At 38.1% G+C, this 19,585-nt stretch overlaps 3 protein-coding genes across 3 annotated transcripts; all 3 read right to left on the bottom strand.

Annotated features, from left to right (window-relative positions):
- Positions 1-2,327: 2,327 nt before the first annotated feature.
- Positions 2,328-5,525, bottom strand: LOC116246889 (glycerate dehydrogenase-like). Its single transcript, XM_031618794.2, has 13 exons — positions 5,185-5,525; positions 4,998-5,081; positions 4,594-4,734; positions 4,312-4,433; positions 4,125-4,206; positions 3,895-3,967; positions 3,727-3,818; positions 3,571-3,645; positions 3,343-3,450; positions 3,181-3,258; positions 3,004-3,048; positions 2,812-2,926; positions 2,328-2,731 (listed from the first exon to the last, which is right to left on the bottom strand). The coding sequence occupies exons 1-13, from the start codon at positions 5,497-5,499 to the stop codon at positions 2,709-2,711; spliced, it is 1,353 nt and encodes a 450-aa protein (XP_031474654.1). The 5' UTR covers positions 5,500-5,525; the 3' UTR covers positions 2,328-2,708.
- A 3,091-nt stretch (positions 5,526-8,616) lies between these two features.
- On the bottom strand, positions 8,617-12,075 carry LOC116247211 (uncharacterized). Its single transcript, XM_031619236.2, has 3 exons — positions 11,615-12,075; positions 9,949-10,410; positions 8,617-9,336 (listed from the first exon to the last, which is right to left on the bottom strand). Exons 1-3 carry the CDS (start codon positions 11,741-11,743, stop codon positions 8,656-8,658), a joined length of 1,272 nt encoding a protein of 423 aa, XP_031475096.1. The 5' UTR covers positions 11,744-12,075; the 3' UTR covers positions 8,617-8,655.
- A 1,461-nt stretch (positions 12,076-13,536) lies between these two features.
- LOC116249049 (uncharacterized) lies at positions 13,537-19,208 on the bottom strand. The gene is made up of 2 exons (XM_031622160.2): positions 18,775-19,208; positions 13,537-14,157 (listed from the first exon to the last, which is right to left on the bottom strand). Exons 1-2 carry the CDS (start codon positions 18,882-18,884, stop codon positions 13,950-13,952), a joined length of 318 nt encoding a protein of 105 aa, XP_031478020.1. The 5' UTR covers positions 18,885-19,208; the 3' UTR covers positions 13,537-13,949.
- Between the last annotated feature and the right edge of the window lie 377 nt (positions 19,209-19,585).

Here is a 19,585-nt window from a genome sequence, read left to right as displayed (position 1 = left end):
TCAACCGAGCCGAGATCACGGCTCGGATCTCCTCTCTGTGGACTCGGATTTGAGGTTCAAACCAATGTCGTAAAAATCGGTTAGTAAGCCAAATGAGGGGGCACTACCGATTCAGTAAATCGGCGACTCGCTGATTCAGTTGAATCGGTTGCAAATTGGTAAACAGAAAAATTAAAGATCATTTTGAAAATAAATCAAAATCCATACAAAATAATCAAAATGTATTTACAACGAATGGGCAGCACTTTGAAAGTTAATTTGTTGTGAACTGGGGTCGAATTAAAGTTTGATTAGAGTTGAAATATCATTTTTTAAAATTTTTATATAAAATAAGTGAAATTTTTTAAAATAAATATATATATTTAAAAAAAAGTTGATGTGTGGGCAGGGCCCAAAGGGACCCTACTTTAGGTCTGCCCCTATTTGCTACCAATTAGACTCCAAGTTAATCAACCCTGCCATCAATTTGTTCCTAAGAATTGAGTCCAGTGGCAATTAATTTTCATTTTGAATAATAAGGGTCTCAACTTTTTTTATTATAAAAGAGAGACAACTGATATGCAAGTTAAAGTATAAGAAAAGCTAGACCCATCTTAATCTTACAAAGGCAACGTTGGATTAGAGTTTTGTCTTTTTATTGGGCGGTGGGTCTAAACTCTAGTCTGCTCGCTTGGAAGTCGCCATCAATTTTTTTTTTACTTATAATGTCATATAATTATAAGAATTTTTTATTAAGTTGTCAATATATTCTCATCAACACGTCGTCATAATTAAACATCAAATACTTGATTTTTGTTAGTTCTTTTCACTGTGAATCGAGCGCAAGTGGTGCATGTTAATGCGGGGCAGTCAAACCCCCCACTTGAAAGTGTTGTTGTTCTTCTTTTTTTCTATTTAAGAAGAACAACTGCTACTGTTTGTTGAATCTCAAAGTTTTGATGACAGCTAAGGGATAAGAAGGCGTTTCAAGTAAATTTTATTAAAATCATAATGTTGAAGTGATGGAGACACAATACTTAGCCACTGGAAAATCACGGTGCAAACACACATACTTGTATACATATAAGAACGACATAGGTGTGAGTACTGGACACATCTGTCTCATATTTTGTAATTTTGATATATTTAGATTTTTTGGTTAAAAGTTTGTATTTTATGAATACAAATAATGAACAACATAATGAATATATGTGTTTCTTTGCTTAAGTGCATCACCTTTTGGCATGTTCACGTTACATTTTGTGAAGTCATTATTGATCATCCAACTTTTGTAGCAATAACATTCACCTGTTCAATTATGTTTCTAAGAGCCAATGTAACTTTCAGCTTTGGTTGCGGGACACTTTTAGTCCTAAAAAACTAAATAACCGTCAACGCAGGTGCTAAAATGGAAACATGAAAAGTGTCAAGTTGAAAGGTTGTGTTAAAAGCAAACTTGAGTTTCTCATTCCAATGACCATAAAATCAATCTTATGAAATCCTTAGTAATGAGAGAGAGAGAGAGAGATGCAATGAGAATTTGTGTTCACCTGCTGTGGAACTGCCAAATCTTATGTCATATACAGCAAAGAGGAAAAGTAGAGCTTAGAGGTCAGGTGGAAAACAGATTAGTTTACAGAAGAGGAACAAACTGTGTATAGAAAGCAGGTGGTTGGTTCTGCAGTTAGCTTCAAGGTCTGTGGACATGGTTTCAGAAGCAGTTACCAGTTTGTATGATAGGGCAATAAGGCAATCCTTTGAAGTAAAATTGGGAGTTTAAGGTTCGGTTGGGCTGTCTGGAGAGCAATCTGCTGGAGGACTTGACGCAAACTGGGGCACTTTTAACAACTGCTCATCCTTCATGGTGCTATCCAGCAAGAGAGGATGAATCATGAGGAAAGAAAGATGTGCCTGCAACACTAAATGGGATTTCCAAAGACCCTTGAAGAGGACTATAGCAGATAGGAGCAGATTTTTTCGTTTCCTTTTTCAGGGGGTGGTCTATTTTTGTTGGCACTGGTTATTCAGTAGTAGCTAGGCTTGTTTTTCGTTTGCTGTTTTTTGTCTATATGTATATCCATTCCTTCATTTTTTAATAATAGCTTTAGGAGCTATACCCACAACAGGTTGGCACCAAAGAGAGAGAGAGAGATTATATGCAAGATGGTTGTCATTTTGTCTACTGAACTAAAATAAATAGCAGAAATTCAACAGATATCATGCAAAAGTCGGTTTTAGAATTTTTATCTTCTGGTTCATCCACTGTACCGTGGCGTGGACTTGAACACTGAAAATTCTTTATCTAGTTAAAACTAGAATGCCAGGTAAAACTGGTTATGTATAGTTCATTCATCCACAAATCTCAAACTCTAGTATATCATTAGATTGAGAGACGTAAGAACAAGGTTTTCTGGTCCCTCTTTCCCAATCTGTTATAAAGCATTGGCCCAAAAATGAAGGCGTTTGTGCAACTCATTGCTTCCTAAGGCAGAAGCCAATTATTTCACTTCCTCAGTAAATGTTTTGCGACAGACATTCTGAAGTCAGTGACAGTAAAAGGAAAAAGCATTAACAGGAGACCCAACAACTTTGCATATCATGTAGGCTGCACTCAAAGACAAGACTGATGTCTCATCTTCTCTTGTCAATTACGTACTTCACGAAAACTCCATGAGCTGCTCTGCAGTAAGCTCCTCGGGTCATAAATATTATTCACAGGGCAAGGGTCATTAAACTTTTGCCATTTCCAAGCCTGCCAAAAAGATGCAGCTCTTAGAATCCAATTTGCAGAAAGAAAACAAATTCGCATTGACAAACTACTTCACTATTTACCCAGCTCTTTTGCATTGATAATGCTAGGACAAACGGCCGGTGGGGAAGAATTTTCATCCAAGAAAGGTTCCACTAGATTTGAATTTGGCCAAACTGGGTAACCTTTGATATTCCCCTGCACAAGAATTGGAATCATAGTGATGATTGTTCAGTGAATCTGTGTCAAATTTCGAAAGGCTTTTCTGGACATACCAATACATTGAGAGCTGCAAGTGTCGCCATTCCCTCCCGAGTCCACTGGACACAAGCATATATCAGTTCACATCCCTGAATATATATATATATATATATATATATATATATATATATACTCTCTATGTAGACTACTAGGAAAACCACGAGGTGTGAATGCCAGTTTTAGCTCCCTACCTTGGAAGCAGATGCTATATGAGGGACAACAATTGCATTTTTTAGTTCAGCAAGGCCTGGTTTCATGTGGGGCTCGTCCTGGAAAATTATGATTAGATTAAGTTGTGGACAACACGGACTTCTGAATTCCACAGATATTGCTGGAAAATACCGTATATCTACCTCAAAGACGTCCAGGCCAACTCGAAACATAGGATTGGCCTTCAAATGCTCCACAAGAGCAGCTTCATCAATGACAGGACCTCTGCTTGCATTAACAAGAATGGCATCCTATAATTCATCATAAACTGGTTGTAACTGTCCATACATATATAATAGGCTGATAAGAAAGAGACACAGCTTCAACAAAAATGAGGGCCTATAGGTCAAATCAGTTCAACGAAATGCTACCTTCTTCATGGTTGAAAGGCTCTCCTTGTTGATCAGATGGTAAGTAGTCTTGTCCAAGATAGGATGTAGACTTATCTGCATAAATTTTGTCAAGCTGATATTTTCTCACTTACATAATTAGGAAGAGAAAAAAAATACAGGACACCAGGTACCCACAACGTCAGCTTCCTTGAGAACTTCATCCATAGTGGACGCTCTTTTCCATGTAACCGGCTGTTCCCCATTGGCCTTGAGAAATTCCGCATAAGCTACAAGAGAAGACCTCATTCATTCGGATGTCCAGAAACATGAATGAGCCATACCAGCAACAAGTCAATCACCAACCTGTTACAAACTTCTCTAGTCTAGTGGCCTGGTATAGATCATAGTATATCAAGTTCATCTTAAATCCTTCAACCTGTTGCAGCCATATATCAAAAATCAAAATTCTATGTGAACAACTAAAATATGAAACGAAGAAATAAGGAAATGCAGTACCTTGCAGTAAAACCAAAAGCGTCACATACTATGTATTATAAGAGAGGGAGAGGGAGAAAGGGAGAGAGACTAAATACCATCATCCGCGCATATGCAGAGCCGATGCGCCCGGCTCCAATCACTCCAACTGTTTGCCCTTTAAGCAAGTTACCCACAAACCTACAGAATAGTGGAAACAAGTTGCGTTTCATATATGAATTGAACATATAAATTGAGAGCACCACAAATAATGTCCTATGAAAAGCAAAACGTGGGGAGCCCTACAGATGAGGTAGCCATCCATCATATAGACCAGCCCTCATAAAGTGGTCAGCCTCAACTATCCTCCTAGCAGCTGCAAGCGACAAGGAAGCTGCTAACTCTGCTGTTGTCTCCGTAAGAACCCCCTGCCGTTCCAAATATCAATTTTTAAAAGCAAGAAATTTTTTTATCTTATACTAGAGAAATCAAAGAGCAATCTCCTTCACTCAGACTCAGCCATGGAGTTGCAACATATCCAAAGGTTTCCATCCTTAGAAGATAAATCATGGTTAAAGCGTCGCTTACGGGGGTGTTTCCCACTGGAATCCCATTCTTAGTGGCAGCATTTACATCCACATTGTTATATCCAACAGCCATATTACTGTAAGCTTTTCCACCTGCTCGCTTTAGTGCAGAGAAAAGTGTTTCTCCCCAATCCTCTGTCAGCTGCATTATTGAAATCAAAATCAGGCAAATCAAACTCTCATCTTATTAGGGGAAAGGATTATTGTGCACTCTGTCGACAAGTAAACAATTCATGCTGCAAAAAAAAAAAAAAAGAAGAAGAATTGGTGGCACAATTAAAAGAAACTCGTTGATTTCTTATTAACACTTGATCTCAACGGGCGAAAAGATAAATAGAAACTCCATATAGGAACCTCCAAATTATTCAATTATACTGAAATGAAGCGAAATTTAAAATGTCTTGCCTGCCCAATAACTCCATCGCATTTATCACCGATCAGTGCGAGTATCTCTTCAACGGACAAGATGGTCTTCTTCTCTGTGCAGATCTAACCAGAAAGCAAATCAGTGGGATGCCAGAGAATCTATACTGTCAGAAAAAGCATTCAAACAGAGACAAAATAAACTGAAGAAAGGGAAACAAGTAGCTACCTCAACTCTGCAATCCTGGTTTGTCAGCAGTTGAATCCAACGGGTACCAGGCATGGACTTCGTGCTTACTATTCTGTACTTGCCACTGGGATTCCACACTTCTACCGAGACCGGCTTCGCCATCTTCTCTTTGGAGACGGTGGTATGGATCTTCAATCCCCAAGAGTCAACCTTCTCCTGCAAATCGGCTTCCTTTTTTCTAGCTTTAAATTCGGTTTTGAATGATTTATGAGGGAGTTCGATGGATAAGCCGATCCTACCCAAAAACCAAGTAGGGCCGCTCGTTTTCAGGTGGCTGCTGATAAGGCGAGCCATCGAGAAAAAGCGGCCTCAATGTTCGTGCGGACTCTTACAGAAAATTATATTAAGCGTTTTGCTTCTGGTTTAGACTGAAAATTTACTGCGTTCAAAACATAGTTACCAGCAAATTCGCTTCTAAAATGGCTTCTCTTCTTATTCACTTCCCGCTTTACACGGCCTCCCGAATTCTAATTCCCCAACACATTTCTTTGCATCTGAGTCGTGTATTTGCGTTCCTGTATTCATTTTTATTTGGTGGTAACTCTAGTTTAAATCTCGTTTTAACTACGCTGGCTATAGGAACATAGACAACACGAGCTTAAATCACTTGGGCGTATAAATTTGTAGGTCCCATGAATAATTGAATTGGATTTCACTTTCACGAAATAAATCCAATTGCATTTGGATTCACTTATGGTTTTTGGTGTAAGTTCAAATGCTTTCCTTACTTTACATGTAAACTCTGCACTAGGCATTAAGATCTTCACACTTTGGAATGCTTAGATTTAACTTAAAAGATACTTCTTCAGTGATTTAGATCTCACTCGTTCATATACAGATCATCTCAGTAAAGTGGGAGAGGTTAGTATGAGCCTCTAGTCTAACATAATAGTCATGGTTTGACGAGCAACGACTTTGGTGTGAAACTCTTGCCAATGTAACAAAGTCATGCAATGTTTCATTCATGGAGTTATAAAATCTTTGGACTCTTGAAACATACACTTGGTGAATAGGATGAGTATTTTTTGAGGATTGAAACTCTCATCTAATCTCCTGTTTTCCTAAGATATAAGGCTTATTTTCACTGCTTTAGTATGCCGCTTCCATCATGCTTCAATTTGTACATCAGTGAGTATCCGATATGCCAAACCCCTCGAACACAACTCTTGAAACTGAAGAAGGAATGGAATTGGGACGTCATTTGTACTTCCAATCTTCATTTCAACCACTTCATATAATAAGGATGCAACAGTTCCTATAAGTCTGAACTTTTGGATGGCAGAGGCGTGATTTGGAAACAAATTCCTCAACTCGAGTGGTTTCTTGTAGTATCTCGAACGGTTTCCGGCTAATAAAATCTTAAAAAAAATTACGATAAAATGTGAAATATAAAATTATAAAACTACACAACTTAGTCGAAATCGAATCTGGATCTGGTACAGTACACTAATCCAAATGGAAACCCCTTTATTTAACTTTAAATTTTGTTTAAATTTTTGGATAATATTATTTTACCATCTTTTAATCAGAATAAAGTATGAAAAAACTAAACTTTGACAATCAAAAACAAGAAAAACTGATCCATCACTAAATATTATTTTACCGTCTGTTAAATTTTTTAATAATATTATTTTGACATTTCTTTTTTCACTTTTAAAAAGCATGCCCAACATTATATTCAGAAGGAGACAGCATTAGCTGCAATTCAAATTCATACTTTGTGCACGATTCTTAGTTTAGATTTTCATGGCATACTCTATGCTTATTTTTAACATAATGAAAAGTTTGAATGTATAATAACGTTCATTCAAATTGAAGTTTAGTCTAACTACAAATCCAAATACATATATTAATCCACATCTAAGCGAACTTTAGAGCAAAACTATGTTTTAATCCATATGCGCCTCCCATTTTGCGTGGTTTTATCTGATACCCATTAAAATCCAGTTCATTTGTACCCCCGATTCAGCATGTTCACGCCACCCAACTTAAAGGTCATTAACTCAAATTTTATGAATCCTGTATTATATCGGTAATGCGTATTGGCTACTCAATGAAACAACGGAAGAACTGATACAAGAAGAATTGTATCAGCTGATACCACCCGATTTGCCGCATCATTCAAAAGGATCTATGTCCTAAAGAGATGTTTATAAATTGTTTTATTCTTTAGGCTCAAAAGGCATAGCGTAACTGGTCAAGATGTCCTCACTTTTATTCTCGTAGGTGCTACTCCTTTTGGCTATAAAAAGTAGGGGACATTCCGACGAACTGAAGGCAACCCACTAATCAGCCAAGTCCCGACACAATCCAAGACCGTAGAGGCAGAGGGAATGGCGGCCTTCGGGCTTCTCTTCTCTTCTAGGCAGATTTTTAACCTCCTGTTTACCCAAATATTACTCCTCTAAGCAGTAGAATGAAATAATCCTCCTGCACTCTCAAAAGAAATAGATAGGTACTTCTGCTTGTTGGACATTGTTCTCAAGCACCCTCGGTTGTGTACAGAATAGGTGGGATGTCAATGGTTTCTGCTCAAACTTCCTCAGCCATAACAGCTGCAATCCCTCCAAGAAGCTGGCCATGGAAGGGCACCCTTGGAAGAGATAGCAAGCTAGTGAACCTCACCTACATCTTTTTCTTTTCACCAGATATATTTAGAAAATATCTGTTTTGCTTCTCAATGGACAGGCGATAAAAAGTAGCTCTGGCAAATGAGCTACGCTGCCAGATGACAAATTGAATTGCCCCGTCACGATGGTGATGTGAAATGGTATCATGAGCAAAGATTTAGGAAGATAGAACTAGAAGGAAGAAGGATAGTAAGTATTAAGGTCCGTCCAGCTTGTTCGGCTCCTTATTCATTCTACCGTGAAGTTATTCTGCTCTTTCAAGGGTTTGTGATCAAAGTTACAAATGGCAGGCAGCATTTTTGCTATAAGAATCAAGGACAGCCTTTAGCAGAAATTTTAATCTCAGGCTATGTTTAAGATGGAACTCCAAGCACCTGATAGGGAATAATCTACGGCCTTCAAGTACATGGAAGTCAACTTTTTAGGGAGCCTCATAGCCATTTTGTAGGAATCTACCTAACCCTAGCTTGTCAATGTTTAAAAAGGAAAGATGGAGGGGATATTTGTTGAAAGAGTTTCCTGTGTCATTCATATAAATATATAATTGTACACATTCTGCAATTACCCCAGAACTAAGCTTGGCCCAAGAATTGTACGTAGAAGGTTGTTCTCAATTTTCAAATCCCAAAAACTATGCTTCTTGTCCTATAAATGATTAAGTCATTGTCCATTTACTAATTAGTAATTACTAGCAACCGCAACCAGTGTGCAGGGACTATGTCAAAAGTAGCAGCATAGACACACATAAATGCAAACACATACATGCACATAACCACAGGTATAGATTTGAAAAAATTGCACTATGATCTACTATGTAGCATTAAAAAGACCAATTGGAGCGAAGCAAGAGTGCTGGTGTTCGATCCTTTTGGTCAATTGCATACACAAATCCTGGTTGCAGGGTGAATTTCTTACCTATAGGGAACTTGAGAAATGCTTCCAGTTGAAATTGCATCATAGGATTTCCCTCAGAATCTTCCCTTGTTAAGTGTTTGCTACCATGCATCATTGCCTGGCCAACACTTACGCCCCATCCCATTTCATCCTCGGGACAGTCAGAAAAAGAGACAGCCCATTGGAAAGAGGCTTTCTTACATTTCTGCATTTCAATCCAACCATTTAGTCTTGCAGTCTCATCAATCCCTGACTCTAACATAAGTGAAATTGACTGCATTGAAACAGCAGCAGGATCTGAATTTCCCTCGACCAAAGAGAGACCTGCATGCCTTTTCAATCCCAGTGGCACAAGCCTAACTCTTGGGGTCAATGAGCTCGGCCTTTGGCACAAAAATGACAAACCAAACTTGTTTCCTTCTGAAAGTTCGCAAAATAATTGGCCGAGAGTGCTATGACATCCCAAGGATTCTTGATCCCCTCCTGATGCACAAAAAAGTTCAGCCAAGGAGACGGCAACTTTTGATCTTTTGAGCAGTATTCCAGCAGCACATGAATGATCAAGACTAAAGATAGGTGGCACTGATGAAGACGTTAATGTGAAACCCTGGAATTGAAAAGAAAATGAGCTGCATCTTAATTTCAAAAAGTTCAAATAGTTGTTCAGATGAAACAAAATTGAAGCTGTGGGATTTACATGATAGTGGCAGTCAATCTGGAATGATAAGTTTCTAGAATCCATCCTTAGGCTCAGAGGAGTGGTATACAAATCCATCTCTTGGCCTTCGGAACATGAAATATTGTCCACTATCTAAGAACCTTTTCATCAGGTATGTGGTTTAAGAGCCTCAGAGATTAAATCTGAGGATCTGATGTCACATGGCTTTGCTGATCAGGCAAGAGTACCACAGTCCACAAAAAAAAAAGCAAGGTTATTAGACAAGGGGATCTCATACAGATGTAAGTCAGACTTTTAAAAAACAAAAATACCACAATTTTTGAGTTGTGCATTGACAAAATATCTGATTTAAGATCACGCTGGGTGGAGCTGTGGAAGTGGGCCTGACCTTGAACCTGAGGGATTTTAGACCAGATCAGATTGATCATTGAAGGTCATCAAAATGCTCACTAAGGGTTCCATGTGACAAACTCTGTAAAAAGCTTTTGGACAAGCACAAACAAATAAGAAACAAACACATGGAAGACAGAGAAAGTTTACATGTGGTTTGGAAAGAACTCCAATATCTTCGCATCTTGCACCAAATGGAATTGCAATAAAAGAGAACCAATCAGTAACATTTGCCAAATACATCACTTTTCTTAGTGACAGTGTGCTGCCAAGAGCACCTTGATCAGTGATCAGACTGGGGAAAGCTGCAACAAGCTGAGTTATAAGAGCATCTTTCTTTCTCAGAATTGTGTCAAAAGTAAATTTTGCATCTACTCCTGTTCTCACCCCTGCTCCGTCCAACATATTAAATGCGTGCTCAAAGTTACCGTTCTTCATAAGTAGCAAACTGCAGGCACTGACCTCTCCCTTTATGTGTGTAGCTGTCTCTTCAAAAGGACTTGCCTTACTGGACTTATAAAGCATCAGAATACTTTCCAGTTTATCTTGCCTATCCCTGAGCTTCATCAGATCTGCAAAGGCCTCTCTTTGCAAGCGTTTCAAGATCTCAATCTGAAAGAATGTAGAGAAGGATAGTTTGTAAAAGGCTTCAGCACAAACCAAATGATCCAGCAAAAAGCACACTTCTTCTAATGACTAAAAAACAATAGACAAGGTCTACTGCATGAAAGACAAAGATTAGTACTTAACATGTCATGAGAGCGAGAGAGGGTTCATGAACGCCTCATGACTCACAATACTGGAGATAGAAGTAATTGAAATTATTTTCTTGAAGAGAACTTCACTGCTGCTGTTATTTCCGACCCGTATTTCACATATATAATACAAATACAGTGAAATAAAAATAAAGAATGAAACTGAATTGCGATATAACAAACATAGAATGTGCCTGCAAATGATCCTGGCATCATACTGGTGCAGAGCACAGAGCAGACTGCAGCATAGGACTCAAATAATTGTTAACTGAGCATAACAATTGTTTGAGTCTGAACATAGAATGTTCCTGCAAATGATCCTGGCATAATACTGGTGCAGAGCACAAAGCAGGCTGCAGCATAGGACTCAAATAATTGTTAACTGAGCGCAACACGTTATCGCTCTCCAAAGTTGCATGTTTACAGCTTAAGATGCGTATATTTCGTCCACTGACTGCAGCAGAGCATTCACAACCATACCACCACAATATCAGAAGAGCGACCCTCTTATTTGAAAGTATCTGAGACGAGTTGCTCCCAAATGATTTTTAATGTATCGCAAAATCAGTGAGGAACTGTATTGCAAAATAAATAGCCACATCTAGTATCCAACCACATTGTTGTTTTTGGGCTATTAATACAGGCTCCATGTAAGGCTTTCAAAAGAAAGGGCAAGCATGAAAGCATCAAGGAGCCTCATAACAGTAACGCATACCAATACACTGGACTGCCCAGAAATTCAGAATGCATCTCCAAATACCAAAGCAATGTACTTGTCCTCAAAACTAGAACCGGCAGGCTTATACTACTCTACATAATCCTACGTCTCAACTCATCCCAGTTGCCAACATCTTATACACGACAATCATGCATTTCACAAAACTTGAACGCTGAAATCAACACGAGCAAATGAGGAAGTCAAACCTCACGCAAAATATCAAACAAGAGATTGATTCACCATGAGCGCGATAAGCACATGACTACGAAGACAAGTCGAAAGGGGCATCAAGGAATCCAAGTAAAAACATAGAAACTATCTGTACATTGGAAAAAATACTTACCGGATTGCTCTTCCTTGGGTGGATACGACTCTGAAGCACGTTCTCTATTGAGTTTTTGCAGGATGTTATCCATCCTTCGAGCTTCGGAGATATCCACCAATTTCTCCGTGCAATCTTATCTTCTTCCATCTCGACCAAAAACAAATAACAGTTGCTCAGATTATCGCGCTTCCGAAGAGTTCTTTAAGCGAAGAGGCATCGGATAGAGTTGCGTGTAAGTAAGAGCCACCACGACCTCAACAGTCGGAAGAACTAAGAGATTGAAGGCATCGTGGAAAGGACTGCCAGAAACCGCAACTGCAGCGCGAAAAGGGTGCTACCCGTTTCGTGTTCGCAAACAGAAGAACCCCATGGTCCATTCTTAAGTTGGTCGAACTCGAAGTAGCCTCGATGATGGTATTGGTAGGTATCGCGCTTCCTTCCGGGACGGAAACAGAAGAGGCGCTACGGGATGAACCGAGCGGTTTGATTGGACCATTTATATATCACAGACCACAAGAAGAAGCCAGACGATTTCGGAGAAGCGTAGACTTATTATGTTCCTTTTAAGTAATCTAACCAGATAAATGCAATCCTTCGCGTTAGTAAAAAACAATTTTATGTAAATTTATTCTGAAAAACTTTGGAGTAAGTTAGCAATGTGGTAAATAAAGTTTATGGAATATATGAATTGCGCAGACATAAGTACTATATACACGGGTTATGAGTTGTCAGATTTATTGTGTAAAGTTATATTTTTTAAAAATAAAAATTTGCATTTTAACTAAAAAAATAAATTGTTTGGACGTGAGAATGATTCATATACATAATTCTGTACTTATTCAATCATATATTTTGTAATTCTTTTTTCGTATTTGAATGAAATGTAAGATATATAAGTATACAATTAAACCACTTAGCATTTTTAGCGGAAAAAATAAAGGCAGAAAAGGAGATGTATACATATGACAATGGCCCAAGGAACTGGTGGAATCAATGATCAGCACGCAACCAGTTGCTGGCTCAAGGCGTTACTTCTTGTGATGCAAAAAAACATAGAAATTTTTTGTGAGGGACGAATTAAAGTTTCTAAATTTTGATAGAGACCAAAATATTACTTTTTAAAATTTTTATATAAGACAAGAATTTTTTTTTAAAATTTACAAGTAACTTTTTTAAAAAAATAAGTTGGGGTCAGGGCCCATGTGGATTGGAAGACTTTATCCTGCAGTCAAAGCATGAATCAGGTTCTCCTAACTCTCCTACTACTAGAGGAAGAAATCAACATATATTTTGTGGATTGGAAGACTTTATCCTGCAGTCAAAGCATGAGCCTGTGATGTGGACTTTGTCCAACCCAAGATCCAATAGTGTCGGTTGAACTCAGCCGTCACGAACCCAAGTTTCAAAAGCGATGAACTAAGGCATCATAGTTCCTTTCATTTTTTACTGAACCAATGTGACTTCTGGATGTTTAAGATTTGGGTATTGATCTTCCTTAGTCATGCGTAACATTTCGCAATTCAGTCATTCACTTTGTTAATTGGAGAGGGCAGATCAGAAATCTTCTTTCTGCCCCTCCAGTCATTTTTGATAATTTTCCTACCCTGCTACTTTGATTAATGCAGGACGTCCTGGACAGCAATCCAGATGTTTCAGTTTCAGTTATAGACTTACTCTTGAGGAAGTCCAACTACTGCTGTTTCGAGGACTCTTGATTTTGCGTCTTTACTTCCTGTTCTGTATTTTTTTTGTTCTACCTTGATTCTGTGCAGATTTGGTATCTAATAAAAGAGGGCGTTTCTCCCCCAGTAGGATTGATTGAAAAGAGAGTTTTTCATTTGTTACTGAAATGCAGAGAGTTTCATAGTTACATCACATAGACCAAATAATCTTAAATGCTGAGGAGTTTCTTTGAGGAGCAATTGTGTTTAAGAAGACGATGCTGAAACTAGTGGGATCATTCATATTACTTGAAAAACCATGGCATCATTCTACAGTATCTTCAAAGAAGAGAAGGAAAAACCAACGAAAAAAAGGGTGTCTGGAAAAGCAATCCTGATGACAAAGTTAGCCAAGGCATATCCAATTCCCGCTCGCAAAGCACATGAGAAAGCACGAATAACTGCAGCAAATAACCCTCAACAGCTTCCAACCATGCACTTTTAAGTGTGCATACCAAAAAAATAAGGCACTTCTGATTTTTGGGCTGCTTCAGGAACTAACAGTGTCATCCCACGTAAGTAGTCAGTTTACTGAAGCAAATAAGCTACTATACAGGGAACTGGGTGACAAATTCTCCTGCTCTTCAATCAAAAATGGCCGGACCATCTTAAAGATCCACTTTGTAACCTTTTTACATGGATAGAGGTAGAAGCATTCTTCGCTTCCTTTTCCTTGCTTGCTTCACTTTCTTCATTATTTTGAGGGTTACAAGCAACAGAGTTGTGATACAGATGAAGCAAAATGCAAGTCGCATGTACCTCAAGTACAAAGAAACTGCCGAGAACACTAAAAATGCAAGTATAAAGAGTTCCCATATCACTGAGATCACGACATCAACCCTGCATAAAGAAAATCTTAAACAGGTTATAATGAAAGCTTTCACCTAAAAGAGAGTATATGTCGCACAAACTAAGAAGTCAACACTCCAAAAAGTAAACTGCACAAGGGAAAACATTAAGGACCCAAATTCACACGGTTCAGCTACTGTTCTTTACAATGCACACAAGAAATAAGAACATGACATGCCAAGATGATGCAACTCTATTAGCCCTTGAAAACAACGGCAAAAATCAAAACCATCCGAGCACAATAAGGACATTTTATTACATAATTCAGCATAATAACTGGACTCACTGATCTGGCAAATTTTCTAAATGCCAGCTTTTTTGTGATTCAATGGGCTACCATTTGTCTTTGATTGGATATGGTTTCTGTCCTTCATGTTACTAACCTGCTAAATTGCATGGACACAGATATTAGTTTCAGTAGTGCACGCTCATATGCAGGGTCAAGCATGTCCAGATTTTAAAAATTAGACACTTGGATACAGACCTATTATATGGTCATTTTGTTTAAGCTGCATCAATTACAAACCATTACAACATTATACAACACCAAGGTCATGGCTGGGAGTTTGGAGATGGATGGCTATTACAATTGAGGATGCAGCTTGAACTTGCAAGTTGTTGCATAGAGTGGCAAAAGGGAGACTCGTCACCTCTACCTCCCTCTTTCTGGAATCAAAAGAGAATTAAAAGATAAGAGCTTCTTGCTCCTCCCCCCCTTTTCCTTCAAATCAAGGAAAAAAAAAATAAAAGAGGGAACAATACTTCTCATCTTTCTCATTGAACAGAAAAAGAGCTTCTCTTTTTCTGTGTCAAATGGTTGGAATGAGAAGAAGGTATCGCCTCACTCCATTCGTCTAAGTTGATAGAAATAACAAGTATCTATTCCCCCTCTCTGAGGAAGGTTCAGCCTTCTCTTCACTGCCCATGGTTTCCTCTAGAAGAGATAATGGTGGATGAAATTACACGGCACGCACTATTCACCTCCTTGTTTTAAAACCCAGGAGAGAGGGAATATCAAGAACACCACTAACACTTCATGTAGTAGCAAACATATATGAAGCAGGTCAATGCCTAGTTGGAGCTAAGACCAAGAAAATAACTTCAAAACGTTAAATTTGCAACATTAATCTGGAGAAAGCAATTTAAGGAACCCATGTCATTTAAAAAAATTTATTATCACATATGCATAACTTTTTTAGGACAATAGAGAAGCAAAAAGAGAAAAATGGCTAACTGTTTCCCACCTAATAGTTACATATAGGCTCCTAGGTGATCCCATGTGCTAGACTTCCACTTGGAAGTCCAAAGAGATACCCAAGCACATTTTTTACTAGATAATTCTATATTGATCAAAGAACCTTAATGCTTCAAATCCCTAAAAATCACTCCATAAAATGTCAGGGGCCTTTGGGCCCCTCCTCCAAAGTATTAATCCCTGTCTGGCAGACATTAGTAGTTCATATTTATGTGCAAGTGTTCTCACTACTCATTCATGAGTGTTCCCTCTGACACATGGACATAAGGAACTTGATATTTTCTGTAGAGATTTATCTTGCATAGTAGTACAACAAATGGCATTTCTAAAAAGAAGTTTCATTCTCTAGATGTGATCTATTAGATGGATCAACAAATGACATACCTCTAGTCCTTCGGTCTGAGGATTTCCAATCATAGCATTTGTCGTAACAGCATCAACCAAAAAAAATAGGGAATATAGTCTGCCTTATTCCATGTTATATGGCAACATCCTACCTACACAATGCAGGTAATGAGCCAAAGATAACCAGCGCACAAGATATATTTGGATTTAGATAAGTCTTTAATTTTGTTAATCTAGATCAGATGTTTATGGGAATAAACAGTTCAAGAATGTGATTTGGCTTCTCTAAACTATAAACTGTTATTCTTATGATAGATGATCAAAGAGATATTTCGAAAAGCTTCCTGAATTTCTCGGACCTTCTCTCCTGCATCCTGTTTCGTCAGTTTTTAGATAATTTAAGTAATTCAACTTAGCTGCATCTCTGGACATGAAGTATCAGCAGTGGAACATTTAGGCTCTTAGAGGTTGCACAAACTTGACACTTAAACTCCCAAACAAGTTCTCTAACTACACACGTACTATGGAAAACTTTGGTCAAAAACTCACAGCATTCTCCTCAATACTGAACTAGCTGTATAATTATATCAGATTAGCATCTTCTCATGCCATTCAGCTTCTTCTTGTGGATCATCTTCTTCAACAACTTTGATGTCATTCACAGATAGCACAGAAAGGAAGTCAAGGGCAAACTGAGAGATGAAAATGGTTTGGTTTTGGGTCTGACTACCATGTACCAGATTCAACTTAATTGGATCTTCCTTAATCAGATTTAGACTCAAACTCAAATTCAGACCTGAATTTCTGAAATCTGAGAAGAATAAGTTCGAACTTTATTATTAATGCACCAGATCCTTATTGGGTCCCAGGTTCAGATTTTGACTCAGTTGCTTATACCATGTCCAAGTCCCATTAGGATTCAGATCCATTTCTCTTTACTGGACCTGCCTAAATTTATCTGCTTTGGGGTCAGTAATTTGATTTTAATGACTAATTAAAATCCTAGCAAAATTTTCAGCATTAGAAACAGAGAAGAAGGCACTAAGGGTAATATAGGTCTTACAAGAAGTGGATGAAGAGACTCAAAATCTTAAAGCAGAGACAACCTGTGACTAGTGTTATTAAAGTCGCTCTGTGTCGGCTAGTATTGGTTGATACATACCATATCAAGCCCTTGACCGTATGATACAGGGCTGATATAGGTTTATAAATTTTCATTTTTGAATTACATTAAAGTTTAAACTAAAATTATTTTTAAACATACAAAAAATCGAAAATAAGGTTATGCAAGCTGTTATACAATGAGATATATTGGCCAATATGCAACAACAGTGAGCAAAACTGATATTGTGTCCACACTGTTTTATTTACAACTTAGTACCTCTTCATGTTAACAGAAAGATGGGCCACGTTGGGGCATAAATGAACTAGCAAGGAAAGGTCACCGAAAAAAACTTTCATCACTATAAATTTCCTACTGAAGAGAATGGACACCTCAGGTAGAACTAAGAATCTTTGAAATTTGATAATCAGGTTGTACGCATCTTATATATCAAAAACTATGTGTCACCCCAGGGGTAGAGCAACATTACAAGGAGGGTATGTGCCCCCTGAGCAGCAGCAAACTAACTGATGAGCCATAAATAATACTAAAAAAATTGAGAAGATTAAAAATTCATACGAGAAAAAGAATGAGGGAGTACTCAAGGCATTCTATCTAACCAAGAAGCAAAATCGGATCAATCATATTACAGTTTAACTAAAAATTCCAAACTGGTTTCATGCTTCAACTGTCTAACATTAATTAGCAATCTGTTTTCTACTTTTCTTTTTCATTTTACTATGTACTGGTCTCCCCTTATCTTAGATTTCTAGCTCTGGCTGCTGCCACAGCCAAGAACAACTGAATATTTGTTCATTCTGAATTTCCTTAGCTGTTACTAATCAAGTACAGTTTAAGCATATGATGTTGCTAACCAATAATAAGATATTTTTTTGAGAATCTTTATATCCATAAAGAGAATAGACCAACCAATCATAACATGTTCTCCCAAACAGCCACAGATTATAGAACAAGTTAGCTAACAGGAGATTAAATGGATGCAACTACAGAAAGTATTCAGCTTATGTAGCCCACAGCAACCCATAGTGAACGTCCGTAGCATACTGGCTACAGTCAGGTAATGTAACTTCAAAGTTCAAACTAACAAGATCCAGAGCATAGAAAGGCCATAACTTTCTCATAAAGCACCACACTCATTTTTCTCCATCTAGACATCACTCAAATTCCACATATTAGACAATTGTCAGCACGTGATAACAACAAAATTTCGAAAGTTATAAAAGAGGAAAGTAGATGAAAAAACTTGTTAAACTTACCATTGAAAAAATAAAAAATGATCTTGTAGAATACTCTTTCAATCGATATTTTCACAACAATAAAAAGAAAGGTGCGATATGCCTATAAAGAATAAAATTTCAAACTGAAGAACAAGCAAAAGTGCTCACAAGGAGGATTACCAATTTCGTCCCAACAAGAACACACGGCAGTGAGTTTCAGCACGAGTTCCAAAAAAAACGTATTTTCAAATATTTGATCTGAAAAAAATGCTAAGAAGAAACGGTTTATCAGTATATATGTAGTTGCTTGATCTTCATATGGGTCACTCTCGATGCAAAAACACTGAAATCAACTATAAATAGCAAGACCTAGCATTTCAAAAGGAGGTCAAACCAGCTCTTTTGCCGCCATAATTGAAGAGGAAATCTTCAAAAAGGATAGAAAAGAACAAGTGCCAATCATCCCTAGCTTAGGCTGCAAGGGGTGCTCGGATGATGGCAGGAAACGCGAATCATGAACTGCCCAAGAAAGAAGGAAAGAAAAAAAAAAAACATAAATCGAGCAAATTAAGGAACACCCAAAATGATATTCGATCCAAGGAACAAGACGACAAAGTTACCCATCAAAAGCCGACAAATTTGTACTCCAATGCTGAAACCAAGCTCACCTAGATGTGGTGCTCGCCGTGGTCGAGAAGAACGAGATTGACGCCCAATCATGCTTCGAACGGGTTTGGTATTCTCTTAGTTGCTCCGCCAAATTCGATCGGGTAATCATAATTCTCTCTGTTAACTCCCTCCCACTACCCTTCTTCTCCGTTCTCCTTCAGTTCTCTTCGCTGCCCTCTTCCTTCGTCTTCCTCTTCTCCTCCGCCTATCTTACATAGAAAAGAAGACCACCAAGGCCATGTTCTTTGTTTGACGTTAAATCCGATGACAGCAATTGAAGGCTGGAGGCTCCGCAATTCGATGGAAGGAAGAGACTCGGTTCAACGGAACGCCTCTTCCAACTTGGCACCTCCAGAGATCCAGGCAACCATCGGCAGCCCCTCTCTCTTTCTCTCTCTCTCTCTCTCTCTCCCCCGAGACGCCACCAACCTGTATGGTTTATTATTTTGAAGCAAAGTCGTTATTTCGCTTTTCGTCAGTCATTTTAAGGTTTTTGCAAGACGGTGGGTGCCTTAGGGCTATATTGCAGAGATGCCCTGATTTATATCATTTAGTCATTTAGTTGTCACCATTTGGATAGTTTTTGCAAAATAGTCCTTGAAGTTCAGCTCCTCGAACTAACTTGGCAACCAAAAAATGTTAGAGATAAGATTATGACTTTTATCTTTAGACAAAATTACTCTGGAATATATATATATATATATACATGTGTGTGTGTATATATATATATATATATAAGTAAAGATCCTCCAATCATTGACACCCAATGTATTGCAAAGGGCACATGAGATAGTCTGATCCAATGCATCA

Source organism: Nymphaea colorata, chromosome 2, assembly GCF_008831285.2.
Source record: "Nymphaea colorata isolate Beijing-Zhang1983 chromosome 2, ASM883128v2, whole genome shotgun sequence".
NCBI classification, from domain to species: Eukaryota; Viridiplantae; Streptophyta; class Magnoliopsida; order Nymphaeales; family Nymphaeaceae; genus Nymphaea; species Nymphaea colorata.
Note: the sequence above shows the minus strand (reverse complement) of the source record. Positions and strands in the feature narration are given on the sequence as shown.